Here is a 22,277-nt window from a genome sequence, read left to right on the forward strand (position 1 = left end):
TAAGACCCTTTAGTGAGGCCTAGCGTCCACTGGCGGAGTGTGGTGAGCAGACTGCTGACCACATCTTGATAAGAATCAGTAGATTTTTTCTGCCAGGACCTGAACCTTTTCCGGTAGGCTTCTGGCGTCAGCTGGTACTTAGTGATTATAGCCTCCTTTATAGCGGTATAATCATTGTCCTTTTCCACAGGCCGCTCTGAGAAAGCATCAAGCGCTTTGTAGCGCAGCAAGGGTGTCAGATGTCTGGCCCACTGGTCTTGGGACAGACGATACTGACGGCAGGCCTTTTCGAAAGACCTCAAAAACAAGTCAATGTCAGTGTCTTTTTCGATAATAGCAAATTTAAATTTTGCACTTACTGGAGCGGCAGTCCCTTCAGCAGGGAGGCTGGGCGTTGAACTCCGGCTGGCTTGCTGCACTTTCGCCATGTTCAGCTCATGCTGTCGTCTCTCCCGCGCCTCTGCAGATTGGCGTTCCTCTCGCTTTTGCTCCGCCATGTACTGCAGGTACTTGTCCACATCAGTTTCCATCAGCTTTTGCAATGCCTGCTGCATTACTGGATCAACATAACTGGACAGTCCAGTACTGGCCGGTTCCAGGCGAGTACTTTCAGGGGTTCTGGGGTCGGGGATCACACTGACAGCCTCCTGCGTATCTGTTGCCGCATTGCCCGCGGGTTGCTCAACCTCGGTACGCACAGGATCTTCAGTCTCTGGTTCCCCTCGACTTGCGTTAGATGAGCCGGTGTCCTCCACAGTGGACACCTCCAGCGTCCGCAGATTCTGGCTATCCCATCGGTACAAGTCCGTTATCAGGTCCTGCTGTTTCTTGCCGCGGATGTCCATGCCTCTCGCCTCGCACAGACTCTGCAGGTCGGATAGGACCATGACCTTGTAATTCCCGGACATTTCCATGCCAAATAAAAGAAAACTTAGGGGAGGGGTACTGGTTACACAGTCTCTCTGTATATATGAAAAATATATTGCACTCAGTCACTACCAACGAATTAGTTCGTTTCTCGATAGGGCTAATTCGATAGCCCTACCTGAGATACTATCAGCACACACAGATCCCAAACGCTGCCGACCACTGTCACAAGAGCCCCCACTGGCCGTGAACACGCAAAACCGTCCGATCCGATTCTAGCACACAGATTGAGAGCTATGGACGCAATCTGCGTAGAATTGGCGGAGTTTGAGCGTCACGACGCAGTAGGGAGCCTGTGAGGTTACGAAAATACACTTTTACTCCAACCCAGGGGTAGATTTGCCACCATCTCTGTTTTCTATCAGCCCAGAGATAACTGCTAACTGGCTATAGACCTGTGAAACAAACAACCGGTTAAAACTGTGCAATTCCTATCTATCTATCAAAACAGTAGCGTCCCTTCGGAAGTTTAGGTCTCGTCTGTGTATACTGAATAGAAGGTTTTACTGAGAGGTAAAGACCTTTTAAAAAGCCTTTATTTGTTACAATATAAATAATTAATATATACAGACAATCGTGAACAATTAAACGATGAGAGACAGTGATAACACAGTACATAAAAGAAAAAGGGATAAAAAGAACGAATACTTATGATTCTGTGGAAAGTCCGTTCGGGAAAAGACAAAGTTCCTTTGTTGCAGTTAGTTCGCAATATGGCCGAACCACATGGCCGTTGCTCCGCCTGCAAGATGGCCACTGCTATTTCCCCAAGCAGTGGCAGTCTTTTCGGTATGATGGAAAGTGGGGGAATTGGCTGGGGGTCCTCATGCAATCAGTTTTGAGCACTGACATTTCTGGGCGGAGTCTCAAGCTCAGCCCAGGGGCGTGTCAGGCAGTGAGTTCTCAGGGGAGGAACTTCCAGCCATCCACAAAATATGTCCAATTTCATACCCCGCCGGGGTTTTGTCGCACATGCAAACCGATTTCATATTCAGATTGGGCTGAGAATACACGTTCATAGGACATCAAACTTGCAATATTTGGGGCGCACGGGGACCCCATTATTCATATCTCAGCCCCTGCTCGGGTTACCTGGCTATGTCTAGTATCACCATATTCTACAGAATTAGGGAAACAAAATTATGTAATTTTCATATTCCTCCCATGGATGGTATTTGCAAAATGTGACAAAGTTATCAACACCATGCATTCCATACTCAGTTTAGTCGGTGCCGTCAAGACTGGGAGGAATGTAGGTGTCAATAGACCTCATGCTGTGCTAGCTTCCCCTGTTGAATAGACTCTGTTGGTGTTTCAGCTCTGCCCAATTAGCACATTAGTGTCACCAGAGCTTTTCCGGGAGCCTTAACAGGATTTCTTGCTAAACCAGGTTGCTTTAGCCATATGCTAACGCAGGCCCATTCAGCCCTCATGGCAAAAGGGGGGGGGGGGAAGGCAGGAAGGAAAAACTTCTATTTTAAAAATAAAGAATGTCAGTTTTCCGATCACGGTTGCGATCGGACACTCGGCCGCGAATCCTCGGACGACTGGGCGTCGCCCGGCGTCACAACCCCTTCTCCACAAATCTATCAATGAGGACTTCTGCTTGCATCATATAGTCAGTAATGGTAGAGCAGTTCCTCCTTATCCTGCTCAACTGTCCCTTTGGAATATTCCCCATCCACTTGGGGTGATGGCAGCTCTGCATTGGGATATATGAGTTTCTGTCTGTCTTTTTAAAAAACGTTTTTGTGCCCAAACACCCATCTCTTTTCATAACTACTATATCCAAAAAATCTATCTCTTCTGTGCTATACTTCATTGTTAATTCAATCCCAAGTGGGTTGGCATTAAAGGGACTCCGAGCAGTGCAGAAACTATGGAAAGATGCACATCATTTTAAAGCTCTCTTTCTCCTCTTTCCAGTGATATATAAACCGCCACCCTACGCCTTTTAGTTTTCGCTATTTTCGCGATTGAAATTGCCGCGGCCGCGATTTCGATCGCGAAAATAGAGAAAACTAAAAGGCGTAGGGCAACGATTTAGGTGTCGTCAGAAAGAGGAGAAAGAGAGCTTTAAAATGATATCCATCTTTCCATAGTTATATTGTATTACACAGGGCGACTTTTTGTCAAAGTCAGCAGCTGCATTCAGCAGAATGGAGCTTCTGACACTGGGGAAAGTGTCGTCCTGTGTAATACAATATAACTATGGCTTGATGGATATCATTTTAAAGCTCTCTTTCTCCTCTTTCTGACGACACCTAAATCGTTGCCCTACACTTTTTAGTTTTCTCTATTTTCGCGATCGAAATCGCGGCCGCGGCAATTTCAATCGCGAAAATAACGAAAACTAAAAGACGTAGGGTGGCGGTTTATATATCATTGGAAAGAGGAGAAAGAGAGCTTTAAAATGATATGCATCTTTCCATAGTTTCTGCACTGCTCGGAGTCCCTTTAAGCCACTGCACATATTGCTGCAACTCTTCTTCATTGCCTTCCCATATCCAAAATAAATCATCAATAAAACGTCTCCAATTTTTTACCTGTCCACTACTGGGCATCCCCATTATCTGCCTTTCCCACTGATCCATAAATATGTTGGCTACGCTGGGGGCGAACTTCGCCCCCATAGCGCAGCCAACATCCTGCACATAATATTTACCCTCATACCAAAAATAATTATGCGATAAATAAAAACCCAAAACTTCCAGAATAAACATAATCTGTTCTTCCTCCAATAAATTTTGCTCACCCAATGCTATTCTTACGGCCTCCAGTGCTTTGTCATGCGGAATGATGGTATATAACGCCGTCACATCCGCCGTGACCAAAAAGGTTTGTTCATTAACCTGTAATCCATTAATCGTTTGCAAGAAATGTTTGGTGTCCCTTAGGCGTACGTACAAAAAGGGCGCCTGGACAAAAAGGGCGCGGGGTGTAAACTCTAAATAATAATTAATCATTAATAGGGTTTATAAATATAGTGTGCTATATTTCATTTACAAATAATGTTTAACAAAATTATAAATCATTAAATAATGTTTATGAAATCGGAAATTGTGAAAACGTTAATCTTCCCTGTTTCAAAAGTTAAACTTATAATTACGTTTATAAAAAAAACAATAATATATGTTTAATTGTTATAATTGTATATTATTGTGAATAACCGTCATTTATGGTTTGTTCTTATAATAAAATCTGAAAATATTGTTTATAAAGATGATCGAAATATAACTACATTCGTAATAAGTGTTGTAATACATTAGTAATTATTACTAAAATTTTAATAAAACTATACCTAAGCCTACTCTTACACAGAACCCTACCTGTACCTATCCCTAACCCCTAGACTCCCCTGTTGGTGCCTAAACCTAAGACCTTCCTGTTGGTGCCTAAACCTAAGACCCCCCTGTTGGTGCCTAAACCTAAGACCCCCCTGTTGGTGCCTAAACCTAAGACCCCCCTGTTGGTACCTAAACCTAAGACCCCCCTGTTGGTGCCTAAACCTAAGACCCCCCTGTTGGTGCCTAAACCTAAGACCCCCCTGTTGGTGCCTAAACCTAAGACCCCCCTGTTGGTGCCTAAACCTAAGACCCCCCTGTTGGTGCCTAAACCTAAGACCCCCCTGTTGGTGCCTAAACCTAAGACCCCCCCTGTTGTTGCCTAAGTACCCCTCCCTGTACCTACCCCTAACCCCTAGACCCCCCTATTAGTGCCTAAACCTAAGACCCCCCTGTTGGTGCCTAAACCTAAGACCCCCCTTTATTATGTGGATAATAATGTTTTACTAATTGTGGATTCAAAAAATATTTTGCAATTTACGTTACGTACTGATCGCTTTATTTTGTGAATAATAATGTTTTACAAACAGTAAGGGATAAAACTTTAAATAATGTTTTAATTATTTAAATAAGATAAATATGTTTAGTATTTTCATAAACGTTATTCGGCACGGGTGCATTTTATAAACGTAAATCACCACAAGTTCAGTTATAAATCATTAAACATCGCCGGGCGCCGTTTGTAAACTTTATTTAGCTCCTGGCGCCGTTTATAAACTTTATTTAGCTCCGGCGCCCTTTTTTCCTACTCGGCGCCCATTAAACGCTATTTATTATGGGAGTGAATGGCGGCGCCCTTTTTGTGTCACAAGAGCCCCACTGGCCGTGAACACGCAAAACCGTCCGATCCGATTCTAGCACACAGATTGAGAGCTATGGACGCAATCTGCGTAGAATTGGCGGAGTTTGAGCGTCACGACGCAGTAGGGAGCCTGTGAGGTTACGAAAATACACTTTTACTCCAACCCAGGGGTAGATTTGCCACCATCTCTGTTTTCTATCAGCCCAGAGATAACTGCTAACTGGCTATAGACCTGTGAAACAAACAACCGGTTAAAACTGTGCAATTCCTATCTATCTATCAAAACAGTAGCGTCCCTTCGGAAGTTTAGGTCTCGTCTGTGTATACTGAATAGAAGGTTTTACTGAGAGGTAAAGACCTTTTAAAAAGCCTTTATTTGTTACAATATAAATAATTAATATATACAGACAATCGTGAACAATTAAACGATGAGAGACAGTGATAACACAGTACATAAAAGAAAAAGGGATAAAAAGAACGAATACTTATGATTCTGTGGAAAGTCCGTTCGGGAAAAGACAAAGTTCCTTTGTTGCAGTTAGTTCGCAATATGGCCGAACCACATGGCCGTTGCTCCGCCTGCAAGATGGCCACTGCTATTTCCCCAAGCAGTGGCAGTCTTTTCGGTATGATGGAAAGTGGGGGAATTGGCTGGGGGTCCTCATGCAATCAGTTTTGAGCACTGACATTTCTGGGCGGAGTCTCAAGCTCAGCCCAGGGGCGTGTCAGGCAGTGAGTTCTCAGGGGAGGAACTTCCAGCCATCCACAAAATATGTCCAATTTCATACCCCGCCGGGGTTTTGTCGCACATGCAAACCGATTTCATATTCAGATTGGGCTGAGAATACACGTTCATAGGACATCAAACTTGCAATATTTGGGGTGCACGGGGACCCCATTATTCATATCTCAGCCCCTGCTCGGGTTACCTGGCTATGTCTAGTATCACCATATTCTACAGAATTAGGGAAACAAAATTATGTAATTTTCATATTCCTCCCATGGATGGTATTTGCAAAATGTGACAAAGTTATCAACACCATGCATTCCATACTCAGTTTAGTCGGTGCCGTCAAGACTGGGAGGAATGTAGGTGTCAATAGACCTCATGCTGTGCTAGCTTCCCCTGTTGAATAGACTCTGTTGGTATTTCAGCTCTGCCCAATTAGCACATTAGTGTCACCAGAGCTTTTCCGGGAGCCTTAACAGGATTTCTTGCTAAACCAGGTTGCTTTAGCCATATGCTAACGCAGGCCCATTCAGCCCTCATGGCAAAAGGGGGGGGGGAAGGCAGGAAGGAAAAACTTCTATTTTAAAAATAAAGAATGTCAGTTTTCCGATCACGGTTGCGATCGGACAATCGGCCGCGAATCCTCGGACGACTGGGCGTCGCCCGGCGTCACACCTCCCCCTTCCCGAGCTCTGCTCAGGGAGGTGTCAACAGGACGCCTTCCGTAGCAGCTATTGGCGCTGTTGGGTCGGGTTCCCCCTGACACCGCGACAGCCCATCAGCGTTTTGGTGTCGGCTGCCTGCTTTGTGTTGGATCGTAAAGTCGTACTGCTGCAATGACAGGCTCCACCGTAGGAGCTTGCCGTTGGTTCCAGCAGTACGGTTTAGCCAACTCAGGGGATTGTGATCAGTGACGATCGTGAAGGAGCGGCCGTACAGATACGACTGCAGTTTCTGTAGGGCCCACACGATCGCCAGGCACTCCTTTTCAGTTGTGGAGTAGGCTACCTCTCGGGGCAGGAGCTTCCGGCTCAGGTAGAGGATAGGGTGTTCATCCCCCTTTCCATCCACCTGGCTGAGGACTGCGCCGAGACCGTAGTCAGAGGCATCGGTTTGCACCACAAACCGACGACTAAAGTCTGGGGCCTGAAGCACAGGGGCGCTTGCGAGGGCCTGCTTCAAGGCCTGGAAGGCATTCTCGCAAGCGGGGGTCCAGCTAACAACCTTGGGGTGCTTCTTGCTAGTGGCATCGGTCAGGGGCTTCGCCAGTGTACTATAGGCGGGAACAAATTTCCTATAGTAGCCGGCGGTCCCCAGGAACGCCTGGACCTGCTTTTTCGTGATAGGTCGAGGCCATGCCAGGATGGCGTCCACCTTTCCCGTGTCAGGTTTCAGGGTGTTACCCCCCACCCGGTGACCTAAGTACTGCACCTCGGTCATGCCAATCTGACACTTACTCGGTTTAACCGTCAGATTGGCCATGGCCAGCCTCTCTAGTACCTGGGACAGGTGTTTGAGGTGTTCTTCCCAGGTGGGGCTGAACACCGCAATGTCATCCAGATACGCTACAGCGAACCCTTGCATTCCCTCTAGCAGGTCGTTCACGGCCCGCTGAAACGTGGCGGGGGCGTTCTTCATCCCAAAGGGCATCATCGTGAACTCGAAGAGGCCGAAAGGGGTGATGAAGGCCGACTTTTGCCTCGCGTCAGGTGCAAGTGGTATCTGCCAATACCCCCGGCTCAGATCCATGATTGATAGGTACCTGGCTGATGCCAGTGTATCTAGCAGCTCATCAATGCGAGGCATGGGGTAGGCGTCTGTAGTGGTGATGGCGTTCAGTTTCCTGTAGTCTACGCAGAACCGAGTTGTCTGGTCCTTCTTGGGGACCAGGACAACAGGGGCTGCCCAGGCACTACTGGACTTTTGAACCACCCCTAACTCCAGCATCTCCCTCACCTCCTTCTGCATGTCCGCCTGTACCTCGGGAGAGACACGGTAAGCGGATTGCCTGATGGGGGGATGGGTACCTGTATCTACCCCATGCACCGCCATACTGGTCCGCCCCGGGATACCGGAGAAGGTGTGCTGGTACTGGCCCAGCACCTTCTGTAACTGCTCTTGCTGGGCTGAGGCGAGCTGTGGATTGACGTTTAGGTCGCCGTCCACATCTCGTACGTCAGCCAGCAGGTCTAACAGGGGGTCTGCCTCTCCCTGCTCTAACCGGCTGCACACTGGCAGCGCATACTGGGTCCTGTCATGGTGGGCCTTCAGTATGTTTACATGAAAGCTCTTCTGCTTCCTGCCCCCCATGTTCACTAGATACGTCAGAGGGTTTAACCGCTGCACTACAGTAAAAGGCCCCTCCCAGGCTGCTTGCAGCTTGTTCTGCCTCACGGGAAGAAGGGCATATACCTTGTCACCCACATCAAATGACCGCTCTCCAGCAGTGCGGTCGTACCATGCTTTTTGTTTGGCCTGAGCCTGGGCCAGGTTGTTGGTCACTACTGCGGACAGGGACTCCATTTTGTCCCTGAACTTGAGGACGTAATCGACCACGGAGACATCAGTGGGGTCGCCCTTGCCCTCCCATGTCTCCCGCATCAATTGTAAGGGTCCTCGGACATTCCTCCCATACAGGAGTTCAAACGGGGAAAACCCGGTTGACTCCTGCGGCACCTCCCTGTACGCAAACAACAGATGAGGCAGGTATCGTTCCCAGTCCCCACCTTGCGACTCAACAAACGTGGTCAGCATTTGCTTCAGCGTCCCGTTGAACCGTTCACACAGTCCATTGGTCTGCGGGTGGTAGGGACTGGAGACAATGTGCGTCATGTGTATCTTTTTGCACAGGGCCTCCATGAGTTCGGACATAAACTGGGATCCCTGATCGGAGAGCATCTCCGCAGGGAACCCGACTCGGGAGAAAATGTTAAGTAGCGCGTCTGCTACCTTGTCCGCCCTCAGGGAGGAAAGCGCCATGGCCTCAGGATAGCGGGTGGCGTAATCCACCACCGTCAGGATGTACCTTTTGCCACTGCTGCTGGGAGTGGGCAATGGTCCAATTATGTCGACTGCCACTCTGTGAAAGGGCTCACCTATGATTGGCAGTGGACACAAGGGAGCCTTGCGGGGGTTCCCAGCCCGTTTTACCTTTTGGCAAACAGTACATGAGCGGCAATAGTTGGTCACATCGATCCGCATCCTGGGCCAGTAGAAATGACCCTGGATACGGTCAAGTGTCTTGTGGATTCCCAAGTGCCCTGCCAGGGGAATGTCATGTGCGGACTTCAGCACATGCCCCCGGAAGGCACTGGGTACCACAAGCAACTTGGTACCCACACTTGTTTCACCTTCGGTGGGCTGTACAGGCTCGCTGTACAGCTTACCACCTTCCCAATATACCTTGAAGGTATCTTCATTCGTGAGGGGCTCCGAAGCCTGCCTTCTGAGTGCCTCGAGGCTAGGGTCAGTCTGGAGTGCTTGCACAAATGCAGCACTCTCGCTCTCAGCCAGCTGGCCCGTGGCATATGCAGTTAGTGGCTGAAGGCTACCATCCCTGTGGTCAGAGGAGGGGGAGGAGGCCGGAACCTCTTCCACCTGCTCTGAGCCCAGGTTCTGAGCAGCGCGGCTGCGTGTTACTGCCAGTACAGGTACACCTTCAGACTGGCACATACTGGCATTACTCACATCCTGGCTGCATGCATGAATTACAGTGACAGGTACAACAACATTTTCATCACAAACAATCGGTATATCAAACACAGGTACCTGTGACACAGGTACTATTGGACTCGGTACCCCTGGACTGGGCACATTCAACCCACCTCCCCCCTGTTCTTGCCCCTTGGTGCAAAGTACCTTAGTGTGGGCGGAGAGTCCGTCTCCCTCCTGGCAGTCTGAGGGGCTTGGGGCAGGTTCATAATAGGACACAAGCTTGCCCAGGTCGGTCCCCAACAAAACTGGGACCGGCAGTTGGTCCAGGACCCCAACAACCTTCTCTTGAACCCCCGCCCCCCAATCGATGGACACCCGAGCCTGGGGAATGCGAGAAAGAGTGCCCCCCACTCCAGTGAGGGTAAGGTATTTGTCAGGGAGGATATTTTCCGTCGGGACCAGGTGCGCACGCACCAGGGTGACATCCGCTCCAGTGTCGCGGAAACCGGTAACAAGCTGGTCGTTCACTGTAACCAGCTGGTGGTTGCTCGTAGCGGACTGGATCCCTCTCCCACCTGCGAACATGACGTTGTTGGGTGCTCCCGGCTGGGGTGCGCTGGCTGGCGGCAGTTGCCGTGGGCGAGGTGTAGGTGGTGCAGGAGCTGGCGCGGTCTGCCTCCGCTCCGGGCAGTTAAACTTCATGTGTCCGGGCTTGCGGCAAAAGTGACAGGTGATGCCCTCTGTTACTGCAGGCCTGGACGCAGCAGCTGCGCTGGAGGGCCTCTGGGGCGCACGGCTCACAGAGGTAGGAGAGTCTGCAAAATTGTGGGACTGACCTCCTCTCCAGCTAGATGGGGCAGTCCTGCGGGTCTCCGGCACCCTGGTCGTTGCAAAGGTCTCAGCGAGGTCTGCAGCGACCGTCGCTGACGCCGGTCGGCGCTCCAGCACAAACTGGCGTACATCAGCCGGGCAAATGTTCAGAAACTGCTCCAGGACGATTAAGTCCTCCAGGACACCGTAAGACCCTTTAGTGAGGCCTAGCGTCCACTGGCGGAGTGTGGTGAGCAGACTGCTGACCACATCTTGATAAGAATCAGTAGATTTTTTCTGCCAGGACCTGAACCTTTTCCGGTAGGCTTCTGGCGTCAGCTGGTACTTAGTGATTATAGCCTCCTTTATAGCGGTATAATCATTGTCCTTTTCCACAGGCAGCTCTGAGAAAGCATCAAGCGCTTTGTAGCGCAGCAAGGGTGTCAGATGTCTGGCCCACTGGTCTTGGGACAGACGATACTGACGGCAGGCCTTTTCGAAAGACCTCAAAAACAAGTCAATGTCAGTGTCTTTTTCGATAATAGCAAATTTAAATTTTGCACTTACTGGAGCGGCAGTCCCTTCAGCAGGGAGGCTGGGCGTTGAACTCCGGCTGGCTTGCTGCACTTTCGCCATGTTCAGCTCATGCTGTCGTCTCTCCCGCGCCTCTGCAGATTGGCGTTCCTCTCGCTTTTGCTCCGCCATGTACTGCAGGTACTTGTCCACATCAGTTTCCATCAGCTTTTGCAATGCCTGCTGCATTACTGGATCAACATAACTAGACAGTCCAGTACTGGCCGGTTCCAGGCGAGTACTTTCAGGGGTTCTGGGGTCGGGGATCACACTGACAGCCTCCTGCGTATCTGTTGCCGCATTGCCCGCGGGTTGCTCAACCTCGGTACGCACAGGATCTTCAGTCTCTGGTTCCCCTCGACTTGCGTTAGATGAGCCGGTGTCCTCCACAGTGGACACCTCCAGCGTCCGCAGATTCTGGCTATCCCATCGGTACAAGTCCGTTATCAGGTCCTGCTGTTTCTTGCCGCGGATGTCCATGCCTCTCGCCTCGCACAGACTCTGCAGGTCGGATAGGACCATGACCTTGTAATTCCCGGACATTTCCATGCCAAATAAAAGAAAACTTAGGGGAGGGGTACTGGTTACACAGTCTCTCTGTATATATGAAAAATATATTGCACTCAGTCACTACCAACGAATTAGTTCGTTTCTCGATAGGGCTAATTCGATAGCCCTACCTGAGATACTATCAGCACACACAGATCCCAAACGCTGCCGACCACTGTCACAAGAGCCCCACTGGCCGTGAACACGCAAAACCGTCCGATCCGATTCTAGCACACAGATTGAGAGCTATGGACGCAATCTGCGTAGAATTGGCGGAGTTTGAGCGTCACGACGCAGTAGGGAGCCTGTGAGGTTACGAAAATACACTTTTACTCCAACCCAGGGGTAGATTTGCCACCATCTCTGTTTTCTATCAGCCCAGAGATAACTGCTAACTGGCTATAGACCTGTGAAACAAACAACCGGTTAAAACTGTGCAATTCCTATCTATCTATCAAAACAGTAGCGTCCCTTCGGAAGTTTAGGTCTCGTCTGTGTATACTGAATAGAAGGTTTTACTGAGAGGTAAAGACCTTTTAAAAAGCCTTTATTTGTTACAATATAAATAATTAATATATACAGACAATCGTGAACAATTAAACGATGAGAGACAGTGATAACACAGTACATAAAAGAAAAAGGGATAAAAAGAACGAATACTTATGATTCTGTGGAAAGTCCGTTCGGGAAAAGACAAAGTTCCTTTGTTGCAGTTAGTTCGCAATATGGCCGAACCACATGGCCGTTGCTCCGCCTGCAAGATGGCCACTGCTATTTCCCCAAGCAGTGGCAGTCTTTTCGGTATGATGGAAAGTGGGGGAATTGGCTGGGGGTCCTCATGCAATCAGTTTTGAGCACTGACATTTCTGGGCGGAGTCTCAAGCTCAGCCCAGGGGCGTGTCAGGCAGTGAGTTCTCAGGGGAGGAACTTCCAGCCATCCACAAAATATGTCCAATTTCATACCCCGCCGGGGTTTTGTCGCACATGCAAACCGATTTCATATTCAGATTGGGCTGAGAATACACGTTCATAGGACATCAAACTTGCAATATTTGGGGTGCACGGGGACCCCATTATTCATATCTCAGCCCCTGCTCGGGTTACCTGGCTATGTCTAGTATCACCATATTCTACAGAATTAGGGAAACAAAATTATGTAATTTTCATATTCCTCCCATGGATGGTATTTGCAAAATGTGACAAAGTTATCAACACCATGCATTCCATACTCAGTTTAGTCGGTGCCGTCAAGACTGGGAGGAATGTAGGTGTCAATAGACCTCATGCTGTGCTAGCTTCCCCTGTTGAATAGACTCTGTTGGTATTTCAGCTCTGCCCAATTAGCACATTAGTGTCACCAGAGCTTTTCCGGGAGCCTTAACAGGATTTCTTGCTAAACCAGGTTGCTTTAGCCATATGCTAACGCAGGCCCATTCAGCCCTCATGGCAAAAGGGGGGGGGGAAGGCAGGAAGGAAAAACTTCTATTTTAAAAATAAAGAATGTCAGTTTTCCGATCACGGTTGCGATCGGACAATCGGCCGCGAATCCTCGGACGACTGGGCGTCGCCCGGCGTCACACCCCTCCCTGTACCTACCCCTAACCCCTAGACCCCCCTATTAGTGCCTAAACCTAAGACCCCCCTGTTGGTGCCTAAACCTAAGACCCCCCTTTATTATGTGGATAATAATGTTTTACTAATTGTGGATTCAAAAAATATTTTGCAATTTACGTTACGTACTGATCGCTTTATTTTGTGAATAATAATGTTTTACAAACAGTAAGGGATAAAACTTTAAATAATGTTTTAATTATTTAAATAAGATAAATATGTTTAGTATTTTCATAAACGTTATTCGGCACGGGTGCATTTTATAAACGTAAATCACCACAAGTTCAGTTATAAATCATTAAACATCGCCGGGCGCCGTTTGTAAACTTTATTTAGCTCCTGGCGCCGTTTATAAACTTTATTTAGCTCCGGCGCCCTTTTTTCCTACTCGGCGCCCATTAAACGCTATTTATTATGGGAGTGAATGGCGGCGCCCTTTTTGTCCACTAGCGGCATGCGCCCTTTTTTCCCAGCTCCGTCCCTTAGTAGATAAGGTAAAGTTCCCACTATCGGTTGTAAAAATTTGTCTACATATTCCCCCAACCTCTGATTCAGAGAGCCAATGCCACTAATAATAGGACGTCCAGGGGGACTGGTTTGACTTTTATGTATCTTAGGGTTAATATAGATGACCGGGATTCGGGGGGCATCTATCATCAAATAACGGAATTCAGCATCATTCAGAATCCCTTTGTCCAAGCCTCCCCTAAGTATCTGCCTCATTGTTTCCTTATACTCACCTGTGGGGTCACTTCTTAATTTTTTGTATGTTACATTGTCAGCCAGAATTTTGGACACCTCCTGTTTGTACTGGTCCCTATGCATAATAACCACTCCTCCTCCCTTATCCGCAGGTCTAACAAGGATTTCTTTCCTTTCACTTAGTTCTCTGATTTTTTTAGATTCTATCGTACCCCCAGAGTTTTGTAAGTCCCAGTAGTGGACAGGTAAAAAATTGGAGACGTTTTATTGATGATTTATTTTGGATATGGGAAGGTAATGAAGAAGAGTTGCAGCAATATGTGCAGTGGCTTAATGCCAACCCACTTGGGATTGAATTAACAATGAAGTATAGCACAGAAGAGATAGATTTTTTGGATATAGTAGTTATGACAAGAGATGGGTGTTTGGGCACAAAAACGTTTTTTAAAAAGACAGACAGAAACTCATATATCCCAATGCAGAGCTGCCATCACCCCAAGTGGATGGGGAATATTCCAAAGGGACAGTTGAGCAGGATAAGGAGGAACTGCTCTACCATTACTGACTATATGATGCAAGCAGAAGTCCTCATGGATAGATTTGTGGAGAAGGGGTATAACAGGCAGCATTTAGAGGAAATGTCTGAGGCAATTATAGTTACATAGTTACATAGTTATTTTGGTTGAAAAAAGACATACGTCCATCGAGTTCAACCAGTATAAAGTACAACACCAGCCTGCTCCCTCCCATATCCCTGTTGATCCAGAGGAAGGCGAAAAAACCCTTACAAGGCATGGTCCAATTAGCCCCTGAAGGGGAAAATTCCTTCCCGACTCCAGATGGCAATCAGATAAAATCCCTGGATCAACATCATTAGGCATTACCTAGTAATTGTAGCCATGGATGTCTTTCAACGCAAGGAAAGCATCTAAGCCCCCTTTAAACGCAGGTATAGAGTTTGCCATAACGACTTCCTGTGGCAATGCATTCCACATCTTAATCACTCTAACTGTAAAGAACCCTTTCCTAAATAAATGGCTAAAACGTTTTTCCTCCATGCGCAGATCATGTCCTCTAGTCCTTTGAGAAGGCCTAGGGACAAAAAGCTCATCCGCCAAGCTATTATATTACCCTCTGATGTATTTATACATGTTAATTAGATCCCCTCTAAGGCGTCTTTTCTCTAGACTAAATAAACCCAGTTTATCTAACCTTTCTTGATAAGTGAGACCTTCCATCCCACGTATCAATTTTGTTGCTCGTCTCTGCACCTGCTCTAAAACTGCAATATCTTTATTGTAATGTGGTGCCCAGAATTGAATTCCATATTACAGATGTGGCCTTACTAGAGAGTTAAACAGGGGCAATATTATGCTAGCATCTCGAGTTTTTATTTCCCTTTTAATGCATCCCAAAATTTTGTTAGCTTTAGCTGCAGCTGCTTGGCATTGAGTACGATTATTTAACTTGTTGTCAATGAGTACTCCTAAGTCCTTCTCCAAGTTTGATGTCCCCAACTGTATTCCATTTATTTTGTATGGTGCTAGACCATTAGTACGTCCAAAATGCATGACCTTACATTTTTCATCATTGAATTTCATCTGCCATGTATGTGCCCATATAGCCATCCTATCCAGATCCTGTTGCAATATGACACTATCATCCTGAGAGTTGATGATTCTGCACAATTTTGTATCATCTGCAAAAATAGCAACATTGCTCACTACTGCATCTACTAGGTCATTAATAAATAAATTGAAGAGCACTGGACCCAGAACAGACCCCTGTGGGACCCCACTGCTAACAGTCTCCCATTTTGAGTACGATCCATTGACCACAACTCTTTGTTTTCTGTCCATTAGCCAGTTCCCTATCCATGAACACAGACTCTTCCCCAGTCCTTGCATCCTCAACTTTTGCACCAGACTTTTGTGGGGAACAGTGTCGAAGGCCTTTGCAAAGTCCAAGTATATCACATCTACAGCATTCCCAATATCCATATTAGCATTCACTACCTCATAAAAGCAGAGCATGTTAGTCAAACAGGACCTGTCTTTAGTAAACCCATGTTGATGCTGAGAAATAAGATTATTTTCTACTATGAAGTCATGTATAGTATCTCTTAGTAACCCCTCAATTAGTTTGCATACAACTGATGTTAAGCTTACAGGTCTATAATTTCCTGGATCAGATTTTTTGCCCTTCTTAAATAATGGGAAAACGTGGGCTGTACGCCAATCCACTGGGACTCTGCCAGTTGCAAGAGAGTCACAAAAGATAAGATAAAGGGGTTTATCTATAACTGAACTTAATTCCCTTAGGACCCGAGGATGCATGCCATCCGGGCCAGGTGCCTTGTCTATTTTTAATTTATTTAGTCTTGCCTTCACTTCTTCCTGCGTTAAGTATTTAATATTACAGTTAGAAGATTGAGACTCTTCCGCCTCTGTAGTTTGCAACATTGCTGTTTCTTTTGTGAAGACAGAAGCAAAGAAAGCATTTAATAACTCTGCCTTACCTTGGTCATCCACCTTTGAGTTCCCACCCTCATCCTTTAGGAGTCCTATACAGTCAACCTTTCTTTTTTTAGAGTTAATGTACTTGTAAAACTTTTTTGGGTTAGATTTGATATCCTTAGCAATTTGTTTTTCAGCTTCAATCTTTGCCTGCCTAATTTCTTTTTTACAATTTTTATTGCACTCCTTATAATTGCTTAGTGCAGCCTCGGTCCCCTCCTGTTTTAAGACCTTATAGGCATTCTTTTTCCTCTTCATTTTATCTTTAACCTTTCTATTCATCCATAGAGGCCTTTTTTTATTCCTAGACATTTTGTTTCCATATGGGATAAACATACTACAGTATTGATTGAGTATAAGTTTAAAAGCTTGCCATTTCCCTTCAGTGTCTTCCCCTTGTAGTACATTATCCCAGTTCACCAAACTTAGTGCCTGCCTAATTTGATTGAACTTTGCTTTTCTAAAATTCATAGTTTTAGTGGTCCCGCTGCCCCGTGGCCTATCAGTCACCAGATCAAACGTTATCATGTTGTGATCACTATTTCCCAAATGTTCTTGAACCTGCACATTTGATACATTATCTGGTCTATTAGAAATGATCAGATCCAGTAACTAGAGTTGGGCCGAACCTCCGATTTTAGGTTCGCGAACCGGGTTCGCGAACTTTCGCGGAACGTTCGGTTCGCGTTAAAGTTCGCGAACCGCAATAGACTTCAATGGGGATGCGAACTTTGAAAAAAAAAATAATTATGCTGGCCACAAAAGTGATGGAAAAGATGTTTCAAGGGGTCTAACACCTGGAGGGGGGCATGGCGGAGTGGGATACACGCCAAAAGTCCCCGGGAAAAATCTGGATTTGACGCAAAGCAGCGTTTTAAGGGCAGAAATCACATTGAATGCTAAATGACAGGCCTAAAGTGCTTTAAAACATCTTGCATGTGTATACATCAATCAGGTAGTGTAATTAAGGTACTGCTTCACACTGACACACCAAACTCACCGTGTAACGCACCGCAAACAGCTGTTTGTACTAGTGACGGTATGCAGTGGCAGGTTCACTGAACACAACAGGTATGCAGTGGCGGGTTCACTGAACAGGTATACAGTGGCGGGTCCACTGAACAGAACAGGTATACAGTGGCGGGTCCACTGAACAGAACAGGTATACAGTGGCGGGTCCACTGAACAGAACAGGTATACAGTGGCGGGTTCACAGAACAGGTATACAGTGGCGGGTCCACTGAACAGAACAGGTATACAGTGGCGGGTTCACAGAACAGGTATGCAGTGGCAGGATCACTGAACAGGTATGCAGTGGCAGGATCACAGTACAGGTATGCAGTGGGCTGAGGGCTCACTGAACAGAACAGGTATGCAGCCAGGAAGAAGTTAAGCCTAACTAATCTTTCCCTATATGAGAGACTGCAGCAGCTCGCCCTACTCTCACTAATGCAGGCACACGAGTGGCCGTAATGGCCGCCGCTGCCTGCCTTATATAAGGGGGGGGTAGGGCTCCAGGGGCTAGTGTAGCCTAATTGGCTACACTGGGCCTGCTGACTGTGATGTAGAGGGTCAAAGTTGACCCTCAGTGCATTATGGGGCGAACCGAACTTCTTCCGCAAAAGGTTCGCGTGCGGTACCCGCACGCGAACCACCTACGTTCGCGCGAACCACGTTCGCGCGAACCACGTTCGCCGGCGAACCGTTCGGCCCAACTCTACCAGTAACGCATTCCCCCTAGTTGGTTCCGTTACCATTTGAGTCAAGTAATTGTCCTGTAGTGCTGCCAGAAATCTGCTGCTTTTACCAGAATGGGTAGCCTCAATACTCCAGTCAATGTCTGGAAAGTTGAAGTCGCCCATAATTATGACCTCATTTTTACCTGCAGCTTTTTCAATCTGCTGTAGTAATCGCAGTTCTGCAGCTTCATTAATAAGAGGTGGTCTGTAGCATACTCCAATAAGCAATTGGCAACTTTTATTTCCACCATGAATATTTACCCAAACGGACTCCACATCTTCGCAATCTTCCTCCATCTCATGTACATAAACCCAAAAAAACAGCAAATATCCACATAAATTAATTTCAGCAGACCCTATCAAGAGAGGGATGAGTTCCTGCGAGATGGTGTTAGGAGGGAGGAAAAACACGGCGCCAGTGCTTTTGAATATGCGATATAATTCTCAATATAGGCAAGTAAAGAAATGTGTTTAGACGGCATTAGAAATTGCTGCAAAATGATCCTATTTTGGGTAAAGTGTTACCAAGGCGACCAAAATTTATTTACAGGAGAGCAAGAAATTTGCAACAAAGTTTGGTGAAAACTTATGTGGAGGGTCCTAAAGTTAATAACAAAACGGACATTTGGGGTAATGTGGGGTTCTACCCTTGTCGTCAATGTAGTGTATGTGAAAGGGCCCAAGGGAAAAGGATGAAGGAGGTGGTGTCATCCGTTACTGGTAATAAATTTAAGATTAGGGAGTTTATTCACTGTTGTAGCCCGTACGTGGTATACCTTTTATGGTGCCCGTGCGGGCTGCAATATGTGGGTCGTACTAAAAGACAGTTGAAACAACGTATTGGTGAACATATTAACAATATTACTAATGGATACAGGGGACACAGTGTGTCCAAACATTTTGCGGATAGACATGGTTGCGATGCGAGTTTGATGGGGTTCTGTGGGATACAAAAGCTCACTACAAAATGGAGGGGGTGTCATAAGATTAGGGAGATATCTAAAATGGAAACTAAGTGGATATATGACATGAAATCGCTGACCCCTAATGGTCTCAATGTGAAAGTGGACATCAATTGCTTTATAGCAGATGATTGATGTCCGCTGAAATTAATTTATGTGGATATTTGCTGTTTTTTTGGGTTTATGTACATATGGGTAACATAAGGGAAAGTGTATCCTGTTCTCTCTTTTCCATGTATTAAATGTTATAAAATTAGTTTGATGTATATTAAGGGTTGTATGTGACACTGTGGGAGCTGCTCTACAATCATGAGGAGCAGCTTTTTACTGTTAATATTTAATTGGTATGTGGGAAAGTGTAATGCAGCTTTATGCAGTATTCATGAGCTGCTCTATAAGTTATGAGGGGCAGCTGGTCAGAAACAAGCCCCTTTGGGTAAAAACCATATTGGTTTGTACATAGAATTCTGCCCGCCATTAACTCCTTCAGCTAGAAATGAGCATATTAGTAGAATCCACCGTTTTTGGGAAGGAAACTGCTTTTTTTATATATTATTAGATATCTGTGTGAATAGTATGGTAGCGCTAGTAAAATTTAATAGTCTAAATTAATAGAAAGGTTTTATAATATAGGGGCTGAACTGGGAGATTTGTTTCAGCAAGTCCCAGCGTATGCCATTGGTTCATAGTGGGTGGGCTGTGTGGCCAATTGCTAGTGCGTGCCTGCTGGTATTCTGGGCAGTGTAGTTCGCAATACAAACCACAGACCAATAGGATTAGGCTCTGAAGTCAGATGGCAGCGCGCAAGTGGGTTTGGGAAATGTAGTTCTAAGGGGAAGATATGAACCAATAGGATTAGGTTCCCGCGGCCAGGTGGCAGCGCGCGGCGAATGAATGCAGCGCTTAAGGCTGCATTACGAGAAGGGGAAGTAAATAAATAGCGTCTTGCTGTTCTGATAGGCCAAGCCCCTGATGAGTCAAGTGACGAAACTAGTAGGGCGTGGCTTACGGAGCACGGAAGACGCTACACGTTGTTTTATATGCGCATTGATGTTTTGGAGATTGTAACTGCACTACTTTTTAACTTCTTTTAAATAAAACGGAATTATGCTATGTTGGGATCTTTCTGAGTCTTAGGACAAGTGATTTAAGCATCAATAAAACTTCGGCTGATGCCACATGCTGTTGTTGCTGGTCCCTGCTGGTCAGCGCAGGCAATCTGGTGAGAGGCTTGCATTATTATTTTGGTGGAGGACACACCGGGTGATGCTGGACTACTAGTGGGGTACACACTGGTGGATAAGCGTGTATATGTATGTAGCAGTATTACGCTATGTGTCTGTACCTCACTTCTCTTTACATGTATGGAGGAATTGAAGCAGAGCGGGGAATCTGAGATATACTGGCTGGGCCAAAAGTGTGACAAGCTGATTGTAATTGATCGGCCACGAGTTTTGGTGAGTGTTTAATGTTTTTTTACATGAAGACCAAGTGAATTCTGCAGGACTTTGGAAGGAACAGAACTAATTCTGAGGACAGATATATGTGGAAAGGGTGTTGAGCGCCATTTTGTCTTTTTATATATATGATTGCTGGACTGTGAGGCACACACAGGAGATAACAGAAGGCGATCCATCCATTGTGATATCAATTGAGAGGATTCTAACATATTTTACTGTTTATTGGTAATATTGGTTTGAAGTGAGGAGCGCATAACCAGGATATATTATCCATAATTTTTTATATTTGCAATTTTGTGTTGTGGAGTGCAGCAAACTCACAAAAGAAATGGAAGTGTTTAACATTAGAAATATGGGAGTCATAGATTTGGATAAAGTATTCTTGAAGGAACCTGACCCTAACAATCAGAGTGCAGAAAGTCTGTTTAAGCAGCTGCAGCATCTGATGATTAGGGAAACCAATGCTTGGTGGGATCTAGCCAGTCTTAAGAAACAAACTAATGAGGGTATAATCCCAAAGAGATTTAGATGGGATATTCTCCCCAGTGATGGGGAGGAAAATGATGAGAATGATAGAGAACTTGGTGAGTTCCTAAATGGTTGTGGAATTGGTTTATTAAAAATATTAACAAAAAGAAAGCAGAACCGATTGGACAGATTGGATAGAGAAATTGAGGGTATAAAAGCCAAACTAGAACCGTTTAAAGAGGAGGAGGAGTTTATCAATAATGCAGGTGCACTCGGGAAGGTTATAGTGAAATGTGAGAAGGAAGTTAGCGAGATTAGGATTAACAGGTTTCAAAATGATTGGCAGGAATACAAGAAACGAGTTGCATACAAATGGCAGATAGAACAGGATAAGAGAAAGAAAAAGGAGGAGGAAGCAAAGAGAGAAGATGGCCAGTTTGATAGACCTGGACCAGGTGGTGGAGCTATGGGGAATGCATTAGATTTCATTCACTCAGAAGAAACATATGGGAGAGGAGATACACGTTGGGAGGTGGCAGGCCCATCCACTGGAAGAGGGAGAAACCAATTGGGAAGAAACACGTTTGCACAATCGGTAGGTAGAAACCCTGGATATGAGAAAGATACCAAATGGGTGACCCCCCATTATAATAGGGGAAGAGATAGGGGTGGCAAAATGGGAATGAGGAATGGAGGCTCATATACTAATTATAGGAAACCTTATAGAAAACAACCGGCAAGGGGAAGTTGGGAGGAAAAAGAGAGAAGGGATTCAGCATTCCCCACATACAATAGATATGAACCCTTGGAGCGAGAAACCGATGAAACTGTACACCACCATGCATGCTGCAGATTCTCACATGGCCGCATCCCCCCACAGCCACGTCCCATCTCCTTAATTGACTTCTGCAGCGTGCGATGCGCAAGTGAAGCGGCCGGCGGCGGAAGTGATGTGATGCGGTTAGGTAGCCGCATCCGCATCACTTTGTAATGGAAAACAACCCTAAGGGAGGAAATGACATCAGGATTGGCTTCAAAATAGCCACAGTTAAAATCGAAAATGCTAAGAAGGATTTTCTCTTTTTTTTACTGTAGAAAAATCACTAAAATCAAAATGTGGACAGTGCAATACATCTGTTATGTAAGTAGAGCAAGTATTTATCTACTTATACATTTAGGTTTTTTTTTTTTTCTGTGATAGTATGGCTGACAGCTCCTCTTTAAAAAGTCAAGCAGACAATAAAGACTTCTGCCTTACCATTATCGGATGACACAATGACGGCGTATGCAGCGATGGCTCCATTCGTAGAATCAAACTCGTAAAAGGAGTAAGGAATCTGATTGTATGTCGGGGGGCTCAAAGTGGGTGGAGTTCCTGTCGGCAATATGTACACAACTGAAAGAAATGGAATCAATAAGTGATCAGTGTC

The 22,277-nt window shown here is 46.1% G+C and overlaps 1 protein-coding gene across 1 annotated transcript in view; it reads right to left on the reverse strand.

Moving 5' to 3' along the window:
* The window catches only part of LOC137537964 (receptor-type tyrosine-protein phosphatase beta-like), a 421,053-nt gene that overhangs the window by 72,938 nt on the left and 325,838 nt on the right, over nucleotides 1-22,277 (reverse strand). Inside the window, exon 34 of the mRNA XM_068259888.1 lies at nucleotides 22,106-22,243. Within this exon, the coding sequence (XP_068115989.1) occupies nucleotides 22,106-22,243 (138 nt within the window). The remainder of the gene's footprint in view (nucleotides 1-22,105; nucleotides 22,244-22,277) is intronic.

This window comes from Hyperolius riggenbachi, chromosome 11, assembly GCF_040937935.1.
Source record: "Hyperolius riggenbachi isolate aHypRig1 chromosome 11, aHypRig1.pri, whole genome shotgun sequence".
Lineage (NCBI taxonomy): Eukaryota > Metazoa > Chordata > Amphibia > Anura > Hyperoliidae > Hyperolius > Hyperolius riggenbachi.